The sequence below is a fragment of the Gobius niger genome, assembly GCF_951799975.1.
Source record: "Gobius niger genome assembly, chromosome: 8".
Classification (NCBI taxonomy): domain Eukaryota; kingdom Metazoa; phylum Chordata; class Actinopteri; order Gobiiformes; family Gobiidae; genus Gobius; species Gobius niger.
Window position 1 is genome coordinate 24931837 of NC_136859.1, and position 17216 is coordinate 24949052.

The window sequence follows — 17216 nt, forward strand, 5'->3', positions numbered from 1 at the left end:
GACACGCACACAAAGGGAAGAGACAACAAAGTGTGTCCGCGCGCTTACAGACGGGACCTGTGTCTTTGGCAGCATTTGTATTCAACGTGACGACGGGCGTGAAAACGATGGTAAGGTTAACTGTATTTGCATTTGTACTTGAGACCGATATCTTATTCCTGACTGAATAAACAATGCTCAGCTGAGGTACACTAAACAAACATGTGACTCAACTTTCAACCAGCTACAGTAAGTGTTTAGTCCCACATCTTTGTCGCTTGATCTGGAGCTTAAAGGAACAGTAGTTTGACTTCAGGCTTCATAAACCATTAGACAGTTATTAATGGGTCTGTGTTTAGATGGTCTGCTGAGTTATTTGGTCAGCTTTAGATTGCACTTAGAATGGACCATGACTAACTATTTCAAAATGTATGTGTACAACTAATGTATATGTTTATTTTTGTCTTGCTATTAAACTAGATGTAACTAATATCTTTGTTGCTTATTGTGCAATGTGCATCAATGCAGTTCTTGGGTTGGGTGTGCCGAGGGCATTGCTGTTTAATGACAGGCTTATACCAGTATCACAGCGCATTAGAGCTGTCTGTTGGGCAAGACTGAATTCTCAGGGCAAATTCTTTTGTCTATGTTGTTTTGAGGACAAGGCAGGATACTATACTTCATTAATATATTGTTACTTTTTAGTACTTTTTACTTAACAGGACGGTTATTTCAACTATACCAAAATGACATTTCCAAATAATTTCAGAAAATCATTTGTGAGTTTGTTCGTTCATTCATGTTTCAATTTCAAAGCCTCAACATAGTGTTTTGAGTACATTTAGGACTTTTGTAAAAGATTCAACTTCTGCCTCACAAGTGTATCACCGCCATCATATGCGTTTGACTCAGATTTGACAGATCAGCATGGGTCAGATGGTAGAGGAGCGGCCGTCCTGCCGCAGCCTGCTGACCTACCACAGGGAGGCTCTGGTGTCCAAACTCAGGAGCGTCCAGTGTGTCCTGGACAACCTCCTCTCCTCTGAGTTCCTGTGTGAAGAAGAGGTGGAGATTGTGCAGCACTTTGACACCAAGCCCAACCAGGTATTTATTAGTAACGGACGAGTGTAGGCGTAAATCTTCTCCCTTTTGTCCACAGCGTAGTTAAGCACATTTTGTTCTGTTACTCACTGAACCAGTAATCGAAGCTCGCAGTAACCAGCCTTAAACCGAGGCGTTCATGTTGGTTCATATACCAAATCAATTCTCTCTCTTTTTTTTAGAATTGTTTAAAAAAAAAAGTGCAAAAGTGCTTATTTATCATGTATATCTACAGAACTATCTGAAGATGGATAAAGAAACAAAAAGTAAATATATTTAACACAAGGTACTTGTCTGCTACAGGTGCGTAAAATCCTGGAGCTTGTGCAGTGCAAAGGGGAGCAGGCCTGTGAATACCTAATCTATATCATTTATAAAGTGGGGGATGCCTTTATTGACCTGCAGCCGTGGCTCAAAGAGATCAACTACATCCCCAGCAAAGATGTTACTGTCCAGAGAGTGGAGAATACTGACCCAAGTAAGTTGCGCTGTCAATCTCTGTGCTTCTTAGAAATTAGCCACATTTGTATTGCCGAAACACTGACACTTTAGTTCTGCAATGTTTCATGGGGTAAATTGTATAGTGGCATCAGTATTCAGACCCGATACAACAGCTAATTGGTTTGTTTCTTTATTCCTTCAGTCAGCAGATACAGTGAGAAGCTGAGGCGAGAGATGAGTCGCGACACCAGCTTCATCATGTCGTACGGTCAACGGGAGGAGACTCGGCTGGAGGACCTCTATACCGACACACAGATGGAACTATTTAACGACGCCAATGAGAGCCAGGGATTTTTAGACACTTTGCACCAACTGCTGACTGATCACGCCGTCTTCAACCCACAAGGAGAGATCATCTACGTAGTGGGCGACGCTGGTGTGGGCAAATCTATCCTTCTTCAAAAGCTACAAAACCTATGGTCCAAGAAGGAGCTCGAGACGGACGCCATTTTCTTATTCAAGTTCCGGTGTAGGATGTTTAGCACTTTCAAAGACTCGGAACAAATCTCCTTTAGGGACTTGCTGTTCAAGTACAATTGCTATCCCGATCTTGACCCTGATAATGAGGTTTTTGACTACATAGTGCGTTTCCCTCACAAAGCCCTCTTCACTTTTGACGGATATGATGAAATTCAAGACGATCTCGCGCGGTACAGTGTCCCTGAAATGGTCTCCCCGGAAGAGAAAGCCCATCCGCTGCAATTGCTCACAAGCTTGCTCTGCGGCAAGCTGCTTCACGGCTCCCAGAAGGTGTTAACGGCTCGGACGGGTATCGAAATGCAGCACAAGGTAGTCAAAAAGAAGGTCATTTTGCGTGGGTTCTCTCCATTGCACCTCAGAACCTACATCCACTTGCACTTTAAGGACCAAGACCAAAGAGACCGCGTTGAAATCCAGTTAGAGGCTAGTCCTCATCTGTGCGGCCTTTGCTCCACGCCACTGTTTTGCTGGATCGTCTTCAAAAGCATTACGCATCTACACACCGTGCACGACAGCTTTGAGCTGCCGGACACGTGCATAACGCTGACCGATATATTTCTACTGCTGTGCGAGATGTTTTTGACCCGTTTAGCGCCGCCTCCGTCGTCCATTCAAAGGAAAAACATCCGCTGTGCATCTGAAACTTTCAAATCGGGCCTGAGACCTCTCGCCGGATTTGCCAAGCTCGCTCTGCAAGGGCTGGAAAGGGGAAGTTTTTATTTCGGACAGGATGAGCTGAGGGCTTGTGGGTTAACCGAAGAAGACAACGCACTGGGATTTCTTAAAGCAGCGAGTGAATATGAAACCACTGACAATCCCGCCACTTTTGAGTTTCTCCACTTGACGCTGCAGTCTTTCCTTGCCGCGTTTGCTCTAGTTTTGGATGAAGAAGCGCCCGCGGACTCCATATTAAAGTTCTTCACGGCGTGCAGCAGGAAGAAAAAGTCAACGTGCCTTCCTTGCGACCCGTTTGGAAATCTCTCCTCAAAGCCAAGCGAAAGCAAGGCCTCTCCCACTAACGATCATCTACAGTTCACAAACTTATTCCTGTGCGGTTTGCTGTCCAAAGCTAAAGCGAGCCTTGTGGAGCACCTCGTTTCTCCAGCGGTGTTGAAGAAAAAGCGAGCGTTACTCAAATCCTACCTGTCCACGAGCGTCAAGTCGCATCTTCAAGGCTTACCTGTTCACAAGAATAATGAAGGCAAGAAGGTTCACGTTTTGCCCAACTTTTTGTGGATGTTGCGGTGCATTTATGAAACAGGGAGCGGGGACATAGCCAAGATGACGGCCAAAGGGATCACTGCGGGGTTCATAAAGCTGGGATACTGTAATGTCTATTCAGGAGACTGCACGGCCTTGAACTTTGTGCTGCAACACAGGCGCAAGCTGCTCGGGTTGGATATGGACAATAACAACATCAGTGACTATGGAGTGAAGCAACTAAGGCCCTCACTCTGCAAGATGACCATAGTCCGGTAAGAATGCATGCTTTCATTTCTTGATTATGTAATCTTCTATTCTTAAGACTTAAGCTGGATGTTTTCTTTCAGATTTTGTGTTAACAATTTGTCAGACAGCAGCATTGAGGTTCTAGCCGAGGAGCTGTGCAAGTACAAAGTTGTGGAAGTGTTGGGGTAAGTATTTTTGAGACTTGGTTGATAATGATTCTGTGTAAGGATATGAGTTAGTTTCATAAGGTGAAATGTAGGTGCAAGCAGAATTTTCGATCTCACAATGATCCATCTAGAAAAAGTGAGTCTCAGAATCTAGCCTTGAGTGAGCACACATTTGCCGACAACAATTAGCACTATTATCAATACTAACAGCAAAACACGGCAAGGAAAAATACAAGGTATTCACTTGAAGGTTCTTATTGAAAGACACTAGGTATAACAAAAATGTGTCGATTGTAATTTTGCATGTCTTCCTTTGTAAGGCGCATTGAGTTGCCTTGTGTGCAAAATGCGCGGTGTAAATAAAAGCCTTAAAAGAAGTACAAGGCATGCAAGGCATTAGACAAACACAATTTTTGTTTTATTTATGTTTCATTGCTTAAGCACAAGGCTGTTTAGCCATGTTTAGAGACTTGGCTACAACAAAGTGTGCTTTATCCAGTCAGCAGCAAATATTTAGCTAGAAGTCCATCTTCTTTTTTATTGATCTTATTGTTATAATGTTATTTGTACTGTAATATCAGCCTGGCTTATACAAAGATGGTCCTCGATTACCGAGCCCTTTCTCTGTGTACTCCAGTTTTACTCATCAACTTAAAACATGCACAAGAGGCCTGTCCTATCTATAAAATCTTCAGCTAGTTACAAGTCCTGACCAAAACCACCTCAGCTACGGTCACCCACTGTTCCTGATGCCACTGACGGATGGGTCAGATGTTGAGGACAAATTTCCAGTATTATCCATGAATTGTGGTTAATGGATCAGAGCATTTCCATAAATTCCCTAACTTATCATTTATTATTTTTTTAGGCTTTACAACAATCAAATAACAGACGATGGAGCAAAACATGTGGCAACAATAATCGAGCAATGTCCAAAGCTGCGAATTGTAAAGTAAGTGCTTTTTTTGGTTTGTTTTTAACATTGTTCATAAGACTTTTCAAAATGTATTTATTTGTTTTAGACTAGGAAAAAACAAGATCACACCTGTAGGAGGGAGGTATTTGGCCAGCGCAATCCAGAAGAGCACATCCATATTTGATGTAGGGTAAGTTTTGCCACATGGTATATGGCACATGCTGATGCAAACTTAACAAATCAGCTATTGTCCTAGTATAATAATAATTTTAATAGCTTGATATTTACTGTCATCTTTTCTTAGGATGTGGGGGAACACTCTTGGTGATGATGGAGCCTGTGCTTTTGCAGAAGCTTTGAGGCACCATCCAAGTTTAACCAATCTCAGGTGAGGACTAAGAAAACACATTCTTATTATAATACACTGTTATTGTATTACTAATATGCTACATTTACTAGTATGACTACAACAACAACTACAACCACTACTACTGCTGTTACAACTACTATTACTACAGTCACGACGACTGCTCTAATAATACTTCATACGTTTAGTTTAATGCATGAGTGTCTTTGTTCTAGTCTATCTGCCAATTGCATAACCTCAGTGGGAGGCAAGAGTCTCGCTTCAGCTCTCAAAGACAACAGCACCCTCAGGATTTTCTGGTACGATAGTACACAGAAACAAACAAGCAAAACCTGTTTCTCTGTGATCTACTTTACTTGACCTATATTTACAATCACAGGCTGGTGCAGAATGATTTATCGGATGATGCGGCTCCACATTTGGCTGAGTTGGTCCGAGCCAACACTGGACTGACACACCTTTGGTAAAGATATGATTAATTATTGTTCATCAGGTTAGACTACCCATTTTACCAGTGCATTTTGAAGTGCCCTTTATTTCACTTCCTAATTAGAAATGGGCACAGGTTGTGGTAAACGGTCTGTCGCTGCGCAGAGTCACATTTTTCCTCACACCAGATAACGCTACAGTTTGCTATGGAGTGTTGCACGGCAAGTGACTTAATGTTTGTCTCCAGGTTAATCAACAACAAGTTCACTGTGGAGGGACTCAGAAAATTGGCGGAGGTGCTACCTGGGAACGAACACCTTAAAGAAATATGGTGAGGAAATTCATGGTAAAAATGTAAAGGTCACCTTGCCTGGGAATACCCATGCCGCTGTGTGCAATGACAAATCATTTCGAACTGTACAACATTTGGGGACCCTGGCCACATTTTTTTTTAAAGGGGCTAGATGCAATTTAGCCGTTTTATACTCACTACTGCCACCTCAGGTCATACGTGTAACTGCAGCTTCTATATTAAGCTTGTCCATGACGGCACTTCAGACCCGAATTAACACCTTTTTGAGTGACAGTGCAGGATTTTGGAGGCAGTTGTGGTGAATAGGTCTGGGCTCATTCTACACACATTAGGACATGGCTGGAACATGTAGGGGGAGGAAAATACATAATTGTAACATTTTTAAACTCCGTATAGTCCCTTTAAGTTTATTTACACATCCAACATGACAGCAGCGGATACGTCATCTGATGCGATGATACGATTGGCTATGGCTACGTGCAGATGCATATGATAGACATTCGCAGCGCCTAATAAACAGCTATGGACATTCGTAAACCACAATGAATTGGTGGTCCCCAGACTAAATAATAAATATAACTTTTGATATTTTGCCTGGCGATAGGTCAGGCTAAAGGTCACCAAGGGCACAGATTTAGTTTTACCACTAAAACTTTGCACTATGGTTGTGATCAAATTAATTAATTATATGAGCAAACTAAAACATGCAGGAGCGCTGCTTGGATATCCTTGTTTTTTTCAAAAATCTAACTTTGGTGCTCTTCAGTGCAGGGATCAGCAATTGACTTTAAAGTTAAAGTTAATTAATTATATGCTTCATTCAATGTTATGTAAGCCTAAATATCCAATTTTATGAAGATATTAGTTAATGGAGCCAAATATTCAAGTGTATGTTCTTTGTATACTGTTGTACAAACGTAACTAGATTGAAGAAGGAAATCCTGTTATGATCTCAACTCTGCTAACAATCCCTTACTTTACATTTTGTGTGTTGTGACAGTGCGAAGGGAAACCTCCTGAGTGCAGCGGAAGAGGAACAGTTTGTGGAGGAGAAGAGACTGCGGTTTCACTGAAGAGGCATTGTCTCCTGCAGTTAATGTGGCTCTATCCGTTAAACCGAGTGGGGAACTGGACGCCTCGCCCGGCAGCTAAACGTTCGTGTTTGTGCTGTTTTTCGAAGACATGTGCCAGGCATGAGGAAGTCAAGCCCCATACAAAAATGCTTGCTTCCTCTGTGAGCGCATTTATATGTTTCATGTGTAAAACGTCACTGTTACTGTTGGTCCTATGCACATACACGGACTGGTTAGTGCCGATGGGGGCAGTGGGTCGATCCGTAGAGTGCATGTTTAAGTGGGACCTGTACAGCTTCCAAATTAATGTGTGTCATGGGGAATGAGTTACTGAATGGTTTGACCTGCAAGCAATTGCCTGGCCACACAATTTGTTTTTTCCAGGATAGTAAGGGAAGTGTGCATTGTTTACACTGTCTTATTTGGTTTAAAGTAAGAGCTAAGGTCAACGTTAGGGTTCGTCAAAGTCTTAATCCCCTGCCATCTTGTAAAAATGAATTTGTGGCCAGACCAGGGACTTCCCTATTTAAGGTCCATATTTACCCTGTACAATCCACCCACATGTAAAAAGTGCATGCAAAAGTCACTCTTGGTGGTAAAATCCTTTTTTTTTAATGCCATAAACACCCTGGGTGACTGTACATCCCCTCTGACCAAGGCTAAGCACAGAGATAATATTATACAAACATTCAGACATCATCAAAGTGTGTGTCAGAAATGCCTGCTGCTCTTTGGCAAACCGTGTTTTTGTTTTCTCAGTACAGAGATGGCGCTGCACCTTATTTACTCTCTTCTACTCTTATATTGATTACACTTACAAGCTATTATATAAAGTTACAATTTTGTCATTTGAGCATGGGGAGGATCAGTGTGTATTTTGCCAGTTATTCATATCAGTGTTGTGTTTATGTTTTTGGTGATTGAGTATTTTGTGTTACTGTGTTTTTGACATTTCTTCTCTCACTGCAAAATACTATTTACCGGTAGCTTGTTTTGTGTCTTGTTTGGGAGATAAAAGCTGATGTTACTGTAAGCTTTCTTTTTTTTTTTTAAGTTAAATATGGGATTCATTTGTGCTACATATTTTTATATTTTGAATCTGCATGTAAACTTTATGTAAGGAAATGGCTGCTTTGATAAATTTAAGATGGCTCTATATTTGAAAACTGAAAATTATATTATTTATCCGTTTTAATTCCACTGGAAGTCTTTGTCTTTATTTTTGCTTCATGCATTGCTCTTATTCTCATAGGCATAAGACCGGAGGAAGTTCTGCACTGTTTAAACCAGGTGCATTTTCTCCAGTTCGGCCGGCTTTACCCAAATCTAAAATGTTCTTGACTGGAGAGCTGTAGGCCAGTGTAACGTCTCATTTGAGACGAAACAAAACTGATCTAATCGGATTTGTTCTCACTTTTTTATTTATTTTATTCACTGCATTTTTTCTACCACTTTTTGTTGCTCTTTTGTGGCTTTTGACCACTTTTTCCATCACTTTTTTGTAATCACTATTTTAGTCTCTTGCTGCATTTTGTCACCTTTTTTTTGTCACATTTTGCACAATTATTAGGAGATCATGTAACAAAAACTTACATGAGCACACTGAATACTATTATGTCATCGAAGATCTTTTCATTTTTAACATCAGTTATACCGGTAGTCACCCCTGTTTGTGAAGTCTGCACAATGTCAACATAAAAAGGAAGTTGGTGTCACAATAGTTACCAAATAGGATTCAGTTGCGTCAAAGTGGGCTTATCTTTACAAATACTTGTGTTCAACATCACGTGCTTGTATCATCTTCGAGTAAATGAACAGCTCTGGAATCCCCTCACTGTGCCCTTTCTCTCGTCAACATTTGAAGAACAATTTCAAGGATTTCCACATATGAGAACAGACTCCTAATGAACTTTTTTTAAATTGATTTTCACTTTCGGCTATGGTTGCTTTTACTTTCAAGTAGTTGTAGGATTTCCCCCAAATGCTGTGGTCATTTTTGCAAATTATTTAAAGTCAGTGCCGCTTTCCAGAGTTGACGCTCAACAGAAATTGGACTATTTTAACTGTAAGTGTAAAATAAGCAAGAAATAGGCCTTCTATAGTGAAATTAAATGTTTTCATAGCTCCCCCGTGTGGTGAAACTGGGTGTTGCATATCTTTAAATAAGTTGGCCTTAAAATCAATTATGCTAAGCAATCTTTGGAATTGTTTTGTTCTGCATAGACACACCTTCATGACTTACTGAGTGAGACTATCGGAACAGGGTAGTTCTGCTGCGTCTACATTATGAAAGGACATTGTCAGATCCCTATTCACCGTGCCCCTGAAGTCTTTCTCTAATAATAACCACTGTGATATATTGTGCAAAAACCTCTGCCGTCTCATTTCACTGACAAAAGCATTGTGACATTTATTAAATGATAAGACGGGAAACTGCCATTTTTCAGCATCCATAAAATGATAACACAGGGCTGTCATGATGAATTGAACTCAAACCAAACAAAAACAAAAGACACAGGATTCAAGTTTTATATTTCCCACAGATTTGATGAACATTTTATTGCTAAACAAGACAGACATTGAAAAAGAAAAAACACTATTAAAAAAGAAAGACCCATTCTTTACCTGTGGTCCCAAAAGCTGCAGGGGCATGATTCTCTTTCATTTGTACAATTCAAGATTGAAAAGAAACGTTGCATCTCATGGTGTGCTCAGACCGAAAGAACAAAAGCCAGTCGTCTCTCCCTGTTTTAGTGCAGTATTAAAGCCAGGGTTTCACTGTTTTTTTGCTCACTGCGGCTCATCCTTTTTAAATTAAAATAGCAGGTGAATGTTTTCATCCTGGCCAAATTTGAACTATGATTTGACAATGTGTTGCAGGTTTCATTGCATTATTTTTCACCCTCTTATCATGAGAAGTTTCTATAGGCCTTAAAGAATGCACTGACGAGGCATCACAACTCCCTCAAAGTGGTTGGTGAGAAAATGTGAACTACGACACCAATTTAGAAATGTACCAGTGTTGCCTTCATGGTGTTAATGCCCTGATTGATTGTTGATTGCCAAAAAGAAAATTGTCTGTATAATTGATGACTGACAATATGTAAACCTTTAAGTATTGTGCTTGTTGAGTCTTGTACATTCTGATGTTGCCATTATATTTACATTGTAGCAGATACAATATTGAGTGTAGTTCATTGAAAAGTACAACTTAAAACCTGTAAAGCTGTAATCTCTTTTTAAAGAGAAATTCTGGCTTTGACAGCTGTGTTATGGCTTATAAACGTTTCCTAAATTAATGATTAGATCAAGCGCGATACAAAAGCCTACACTTCATTCAAGTTAAAACCACTTATAATTGATGTGAACCTATGCGGGGTGGCTTACAACATCTCTCCTCGAGATGGGGAGCACCAAGTGGAGCGCTGAGGTTGCTAGGGTATCTGTTTTGGACGGCTCCTGGACGCCACAATGGTGAGGTGTTTCTCGCATTCCCCTTTGCACTGCTGGTTCCTTTTTTTTTTTTTTTTACATTACATTACATTACTGGTACCTGAATCATACCTGAATACCTGAATCATAAAACAGAAAAATAGTATTGATGCATTCCATAAGAGACTATTTCTTTGTCGAAAAACAGTTTTGATCATTTCTCTTGTCATCTCAAGACCCACTAAGCATCAGAACATCCAAGGAAAAAAAATAAAAATATATATATATATTTTTTTTTTTTACTAGCGATTTCTTCATGTGTTTGATGCCAGTTAATGGAACATATCGATGAGGAGGCCCCGGGATAGACCTCGGACACTATGAAAGGGACCACGTCTCTCGGCTGGTCTGGGAATGCCTCGGGCTACCTCTCTAGAGACTGTTTCCCCGCCACCTGGCCCCGAATGAAGCGGAGGATAATAGATGTATGGTTTTAATACCTTTTACTTATTGGACAAAGATTATTTCCGTCACGTTTCTTAATTTTAAGCTAAACTGTCTGCTATGGGGAAGGATAATTGGGGTTCATAAAATTGTCCAAACCCATTGGCCAATTTACTTTCAAACAAAATTCTGCTTTTGAAACAATTATCATAATCCCTGAATCTGCTAAATTACAAATATTACTGAAACAGTCTCGGATATGATTTTTGCATAATATAGACCGTTGTCTTTTTTTAGTCTGAACACACCATGTTTTCTGATGGCTGTCAGGTGAGTTTAGGTCTTTTGTCCCTCTGGGGCTCAGGTAGAAAGTCTCTTGTGATTGGCTACAGGCTTCGTCTTCCTGTAAAGTCCACAGTTCTGTTCATGACTAAAAAGCACAGATGATTGAGAATATTCACAGTCGATTGGCACCATTTTTGCAACAGTTTATGACGAAATGTTTTGTCTCCTAATTCGAGTCCTTTTTGAATTTCTTTTTTTTTTCTTTTTTTCTTTTTACTTCTCCAAAATCGACAATCTTTGCACTGTATGTCCATTTCCGGCCACATCCAAGCGTCCAAATATAAACAAAGGCACTGATCGATGTTAAAAGATGAGGGACATTCTGCATCACACCCATTCCGCTGCACGATTAGTCCACACCTTCATCATGTGACCACACGGGAGAACGTGCCCAACTCAAAGACAGATGCTGAACTTTGTATCCCTGAAGATTGCTTTAAAACATGAGATTTGGCACACTGTGGTACTACATTTTCATTGGTGGGGGGTGGAAAGTGGCAAGTTTACTCATGATCACAGTGGTCCAGCAAAGTCTCCTGGAAAAAATTAATGGCAGGGCATGCTCATGGAGTGGTACCTGAAAGAAAACAAAAGGTTTGAAAAGCAAGAAACAGCTAATAGTTCATACAGGAAATGTATTTATAAGATGTGTATACCTGTGCAAAGAAAGATTCAATCAGATGGATGCTCTGGACATGATCTATTCACTTCAAACCATTCGTCAATGCACCTACGAAACAAACAAGACGGGAAGATGTGAGTGATCGAAACATACAGTCTACTAATACAAAAAATAATAGAGCTCGGAAAATCAATTAAAATCGATAAAATGTGAAAGCATTTGGACGCCACTGCATGTATTTAATGACCAAGCATCTGCCGGCTATTTTCACGAATTGATTTAATTAATTTACAGACGAGGCTTGGTAGTTCCTCCCAAAATTGCAGCAGATTTCTACAGTAACGTTCAAGTGAATCAATGCCGTGAACAAGTGTTTTGATGGTTTTAGAGACACCTAGTGGTATGTCTAAGCTATACGGGAAATTAGTAAAACATAATCTAACTAAATTTGACTAAATACAGGTTTGAAAACAAATATCTATCTATATCTTATTTCACAGAGCAATGCAGTAGCCCTTTCTGTATCTTCTCTTTCTTTTCTTCGTTTAGAAAACAGTACACTTAACATTTAATCCCCCTCATTTCCAGAGCACACACAGTTGCACATTTCAGTGCAGTATTGTGGCCATGCATATGAGCCAAAATAAGGGCACTTTCTATCAGCCATAGGGTTTTGTCTAATGTTACCTTTCACGAGACAAATTACACCGGACACTATATTTGGGTCTTCCCTCTGGGACTATACCTCTCCAAAGCAGCATTAGGTTACACACAGAACACAGAATATAATTCACTTCCCACAGGCTCTGAGTCGAACTACTTTAGACTTTCTGAATGGAGGGTATAGTGGAAAGACGTCCAATGTGTGGCAGGGGGGAATACTACTGAAAATATGCACTCGTCTTTTTGCTTTAAATTATGAAAACATTACAATTACATATTATATAAATGAACATTTGCATTAAAGTGGCTGCAGCGTGAAATTCATTTTGCCCTTAACAGTATATTGTGTTCACAGTCATTTGTGGGGGAAATAGAAATCATGGTGTGCAGTGAGAGCTGTAGCATAAACTACTTAAGCAATTGTAAACCCGGAAGTCTTAGCTTTAGCTTCTTAAAAGTAGTTAAACATGCTTTTAGTAAACACATCCCTGTGAAGAATTGGAAGGTTCAGAACGCATTGGGAAAGTCAGGAATGAGCTTGGACCAAAACTAACCATTTAAACCCAAGTATATCTCTCTATCATGATTTGAATATGAGAAACATTTTCTTTTTTCTTTTAATCAGCATGCCCATAGTACCTTCCTAAGGCCACAACCACCACAGCCCTTGTTGAAGCTGTGCACTCCTGGACAGCGGTGTTGACAGTAAACAACCTACAATGGTCAGGGTCCTTCTGGCTGACATGTCAAAAGCATTTGACCAGGTGGATCATATCTATGCTCCAGATTATTAACTTGGATGACCAGTCACCTCACTGGAAGAGTACAAAGGGTAGTGGTCAACGGTGTGCACAGTTCATGTGCGGAGGCTGGGTCTGGAGTCCCACAAGGAGGGGTCATCTCTCCTTATTTGTACCTCCTCTACATCTCCACCCGTGAGACACTCTTCATGGACACCTTGGACCTTGGACGTAGGGTGTGCAGATGATATCGGGCTGTCAAAGGCCATTCCTCTCAACAAGATCGAGAGTGACAAAACCATGGCCCTGAAAGCCCAGCTGTAAGACAAATGGGCTAAAGAAAACAGCATGCAGATTAATGGAGACATATCTGCAGAGCTCTGAATCTGTTTTGCAAAAAATCTGGCGCAGCCTGCTCCTCTGGTCCTGGGCGGAAAGGATGTCCCAGTTGTTACAACCACCTAATAACTGGGCTTCCACCTCAGTGGGAACTCACACATCGATCAAATGGAGAGGAAAGCCTCCAAGCGCCTTCACTTCCCAGCTGTCTTGGCAAGACAGGGCCTACCACAACAGGATCTACTAACCATCTACACCACACTAGTGAGACCATGCTTGGAGTATGGCAGTGTCATCTTCGTGGTGTGCAACAATGGTCAGGTTGCACATATGGAGAGGGTGCAAAACAGAGCACTGAAGATCATCTGCAGAGGAGCAGCCAACGTCTTTGTTTTCGTGTAGTAACTGATTGTGGACTTCTCCAATCCCATGTTAACAGAGAGGAGAAAAGGGGCGGGCACAATTCCTGGCGGCGCCCACAGGAACTTCTGGAATATGGTGAATAGAGCAGGAGAGAGAAGGCTGCTGTGAAGTTGGTCAGAGAGATGGGTCACAGTGAACACCCAATGCACCAATTGCTGCCTAAAACTAGAGTCCAGAGCTCTCAAAGACTTTTGCGCAGGGGTAATAAGCTCTCCAAGTACAGCTACTGCACTGGAGGTCTTACAAGCATGAATCAATGAAATAAACATGAAACTTGACTTCTAAGGGCAAATATACTGTAGTATTACAAACATGACTACTGCTACTCCAATGGCGATGGTGCAACTACCACTTTTACCACTACCACTACTTACTATAAGTTAGCTTACAGTCATGATTGAGTTCCATGAAAAGTAACTATGCTTTTCCATATATTTTGCAGTCATAACCTTGAATGTCCATAAGAACTTAAGTATGCTGCAAATAGTTTTTTTTTGTTTTTTTATCATAGATAGATCTACATTTTCGAATGCCCTTCTGACTGTAGACTCTAAAGTACTTTAAATGCTGTGAACAGTAGCACTGCAGCAGGACTGCATCCCTGAGATAAGACCGCCCTCTCCTGTCCCGACTTGGCACGTACCCCTTGTGGTAGATGCAGAGGCAGGGCAGGCGCGCGATGGTGTCCCCCTGTGTCAGCTCCTCCAGGCAGATGGCACACTCCCCTGCATCCTTCGTCAGGACGTCCTCTGTCACACAAGGGCACAGGGGAAGAGAGTATGAGCGGAAGAAGCAGGACGCTTTTGGGCCAATCAGCTGGAAAAGGCATTGCTGGCTTTTACAGTAACATGATGATATGGTATGAAGTCCCAACTGCAGCTGCAAAGAACTGATTAATCCAAGCAAAAGCAAAGCAGTGGTCTAGAGCTGATTTCTTTTAGGTTTGAGACCCTGCACCAAACTTTATTGCTTGTTGTGGGAAAAACGTTTGGTACAATCAGTTTTGAGCATATTGTGTGAAAAGTCATGAGTCATTTCTATCAATGATAAACCCCGGAGAATGCACTGGGTGTCATTATTACGGTAAACCTCACGTCTGCTCTGAAAGTTGGAAAAATGTATGCAGGCAACAATTCAAACTCAACTTCCACTCTCTGTCACTGTTTTAGAAATCAGGGACAGTGGTGTTTCGGTATACTTCCCCCCCCCCATTTTCATTGCCAGTGAAGTGTGCCAATGTGTCCTGATCTAGACCAACCGTCAACATGTCCCAAATGCCTGTCAGTCTGATTGTTTATTTAGCTGAAAGATGGTTTCCCCTAATGTGAAGAGGATTGTTATAGTCGTGACATTCACTCGTGCATGCACACGTGCTGCAGGTTTTTTAGCACCATGAGCTCAGATTTATAGAGCCATAAAGTGAATGGTGGTTTGGACATGGCTGGATGACCTGCTCTGAGTCAGGCCATTTTGCTTTATTTATTTATTGCACCGTGACTGTCTTTTAGCCTCAGTATCGCCTCAATGCTCTCTGCTAATGGAACTTATTACCATTTTTAGTACATGGACAGCTCTAAAAAAGCTTCTGATGTTAATTTAGGCAAAGCAGCAAAGACAGCTGACTAAAAGGTGGTGCCTGTGTTAGCTAGGGCAGTGGCTTAAGTGAGCACTTGTGAATGGGTGGTGGTGGTTTGAATCTAGCTATTACAGGTGCATACTGCCACTGTTTCTTTGAGTTCGACACTTCAATCACTCTCCCTATGTGTGAATGTTTGTGATTGGCGTAGACTGGTGCCCATTGTAGCTTTTCATGATGAGTGTGGAAAGCGCTACAGACGTAAATTCCCTTTATTCTCGTTATTTACAGTCAGAGAAAATGACACAATTTTCAAGCATCAATAGATATTTCAGGCAGTGCAAGTTTCCATTTAAAGAGTTACCCCTATATGACTTATTTCAGTGTTCCATCATTTGGTTAGAGGGAAGCGCTGCAGGGAAACATTGAGGCATACTGAGGCAATTGTGATTGAATGGCATTGTACATTAGGAAGAAGAAGGAATTGTACGTGTTTTTAGTGGTATGATAAGTAAGTTTGTACGTTTTTCAAAAGTGCAACTGACAAAAAAAACACACACAAAAAAACGGCCCATATTGACTAAGAACAATGAGAAAGAAGAGTTTGCCTATAGAAGTTTGTGCCAATGCGATGATTGTGATTGTTGATTTACCTTAACCTTCAGCTCTACAACAGTGGACCAAAACACTAATCCTGTGGAATTCAGGTGGAATATTGTTATCTCCCGCACGCATGGATCTGCCCCTGTGCCAGAGTGGTTCAAAACCTCTCAATGCACTATTTCTCACACTGCAGAGCCGAGCCGGCCGCTTCAAACGTTTTACTGGACTGTCGCTAATCCTGACTCATCTTCAGGAACTACCTTCAGTTCCATCTCATTTCGATTAAATGCATTCATACTGTTCAAGTAACAAAGATTTTCATATACCGTCAGCTGGAACAGGGGTTCGTTCAATCAAATCAAAATCTCCTCCACAGAAAGTTTTGTGAGAGCCTACATTAACATTCATACTATACTTTGTTGGGATAATCCAGACAATGATATTCAGCACATTTTTTCTCCCCAATTTTTCAGCAAAATACACCATTCCATTAGAGTGTAGTTTTAAGTGGAAGTCATTCCCTGCACCATTACACCATCACCTGCAGCCAAACACACACAGTCATTGGGTTAGGCCTGGGTTTATGTAACTGTGGATTAACCCACATGGGCCTGGAAAAGCCACTTATATTATGAGATACTGCGGCACATGCCGGGAGCTCAGCTGAAAAGAGGGAGACAAAAAAACATGTTTGTTTAGCACTGTGACAGCGGTCAGTCAGGCGCTTTGGGACATCTAAACCCCGCCGGATTTTAGATAATGCAGAGCAGAAATTTTCACTTTTTTTATATACGCCATTTGAACAATCCCTGAACATCCCTTGGCTTTACACTTTCAACAAACCATCTGCCTCTATGTAGACCTATCCACTGCACTTACCACAAATTCTTTATCAAAGGTTGAGTTTGCAAAAGAACATCTCTGCATGTCTCTTCCTGTATATTTATTCACAAATACCCCTCTTGCTGGTCCATTTTTGAGCTTACCGTTGTACTTAAAGGGATATTTCAGGATTTTTGACATAGTGTTGTTGATTTTTGTTGAGATTTTTTTCATTTTTAATTCATGCAGTCCTTATATTTGAAGAATTTAGTGGCGCTAGGCTAGCACATGTCTATAGAGTTCGGGAATGTGATTCATATCGCTAAGCATTATGGGATTAGCAGCAATTGTAAACTAATGGAGATTTTAAAAGTTAAAACACTGGAGTTATTGTTCACATTAAAACACTTGGACACCACAGTGAGTTAGATG

General features: G+C 41.0%; 2 protein-coding genes across 3 annotated transcripts in view; one reads left to right on the forward strand and one right to left on the reverse strand.

Moving 5' to 3' along the window:
• The first annotated feature begins 25 nt into the window (after positions 1-25).
• Positions 26-7314, forward strand: nod1 (nucleotide-binding oligomerization domain containing 1). Of its 2 annotated transcripts, none has more exons than XM_079561189.1 (12): positions 26-110; positions 892-1083; positions 1384-1558; positions 1724-3536; positions 3612-3695; positions 4546-4629; positions 4700-4783; positions 4898-4981; positions 5176-5259; positions 5340-5423; positions 5637-5720; positions 6703-7314. In XM_079561189.1, exons 2-12 carry the CDS (start codon positions 907-909, stop codon positions 6773-6775), a joined length of 2826 nt encoding a protein of 941 aa, XP_079417315.1. In that variant the 5' UTR covers positions 26-110; positions 892-906; the 3' UTR covers positions 6776-7314. The 2 variants fall into 2 exon arrangements, with proteins under 2 accessions (XP_079417315.1, XP_079417316.1); XM_079561190.1 differs by lacking the exon at positions 26-110 and adding an exon at positions 381-408.
• A 3518-nt stretch (positions 7315-10832) lies between these two features.
• The window catches only part of znrf2b (zinc and ring finger 2b), a 44742-nt gene continuing 38358 nt past the window's right edge, over positions 10833-17216 (reverse strand). The window contains exons 4-6 of the mRNA XM_079561420.1: positions 14427-14532; positions 11653-11726; positions 10833-11573 (exon numbers count right to left, since the gene is read on the reverse strand). Coding sequence (XP_079417546.1) covers positions 11669-11726; positions 14427-14532 — 164 coding nt within the window. The 3' untranslated portion in view covers positions 10833-11573; positions 11653-11668. The remainder of the gene's footprint in view (positions 11574-11652; positions 11727-14426; positions 14533-17216) is intronic.

Coding starts and splice junctions, on each gene's coding strand:
- nod1 (XM_079561189.1), top strand. CDS start 907: ATGGGTCAGATGGTAGAGGAGCGGCCGTCCTGCCGCAGCCTGCTGACC. Junction 4,630..4,699: donor CCAAAGCTGCGAATTGTAAA/GTAAGTGCTTTT, acceptor TATTTGTTTTAG/ACTAGGAAAAAACAAGATCA. Junction 4,784..4,897: donor ACATCCATATTTGATGTAGG/GTAAGTTTTGCC, acceptor ATCTTTTCTTAG/GATGTGGGGGAACACTCTTG.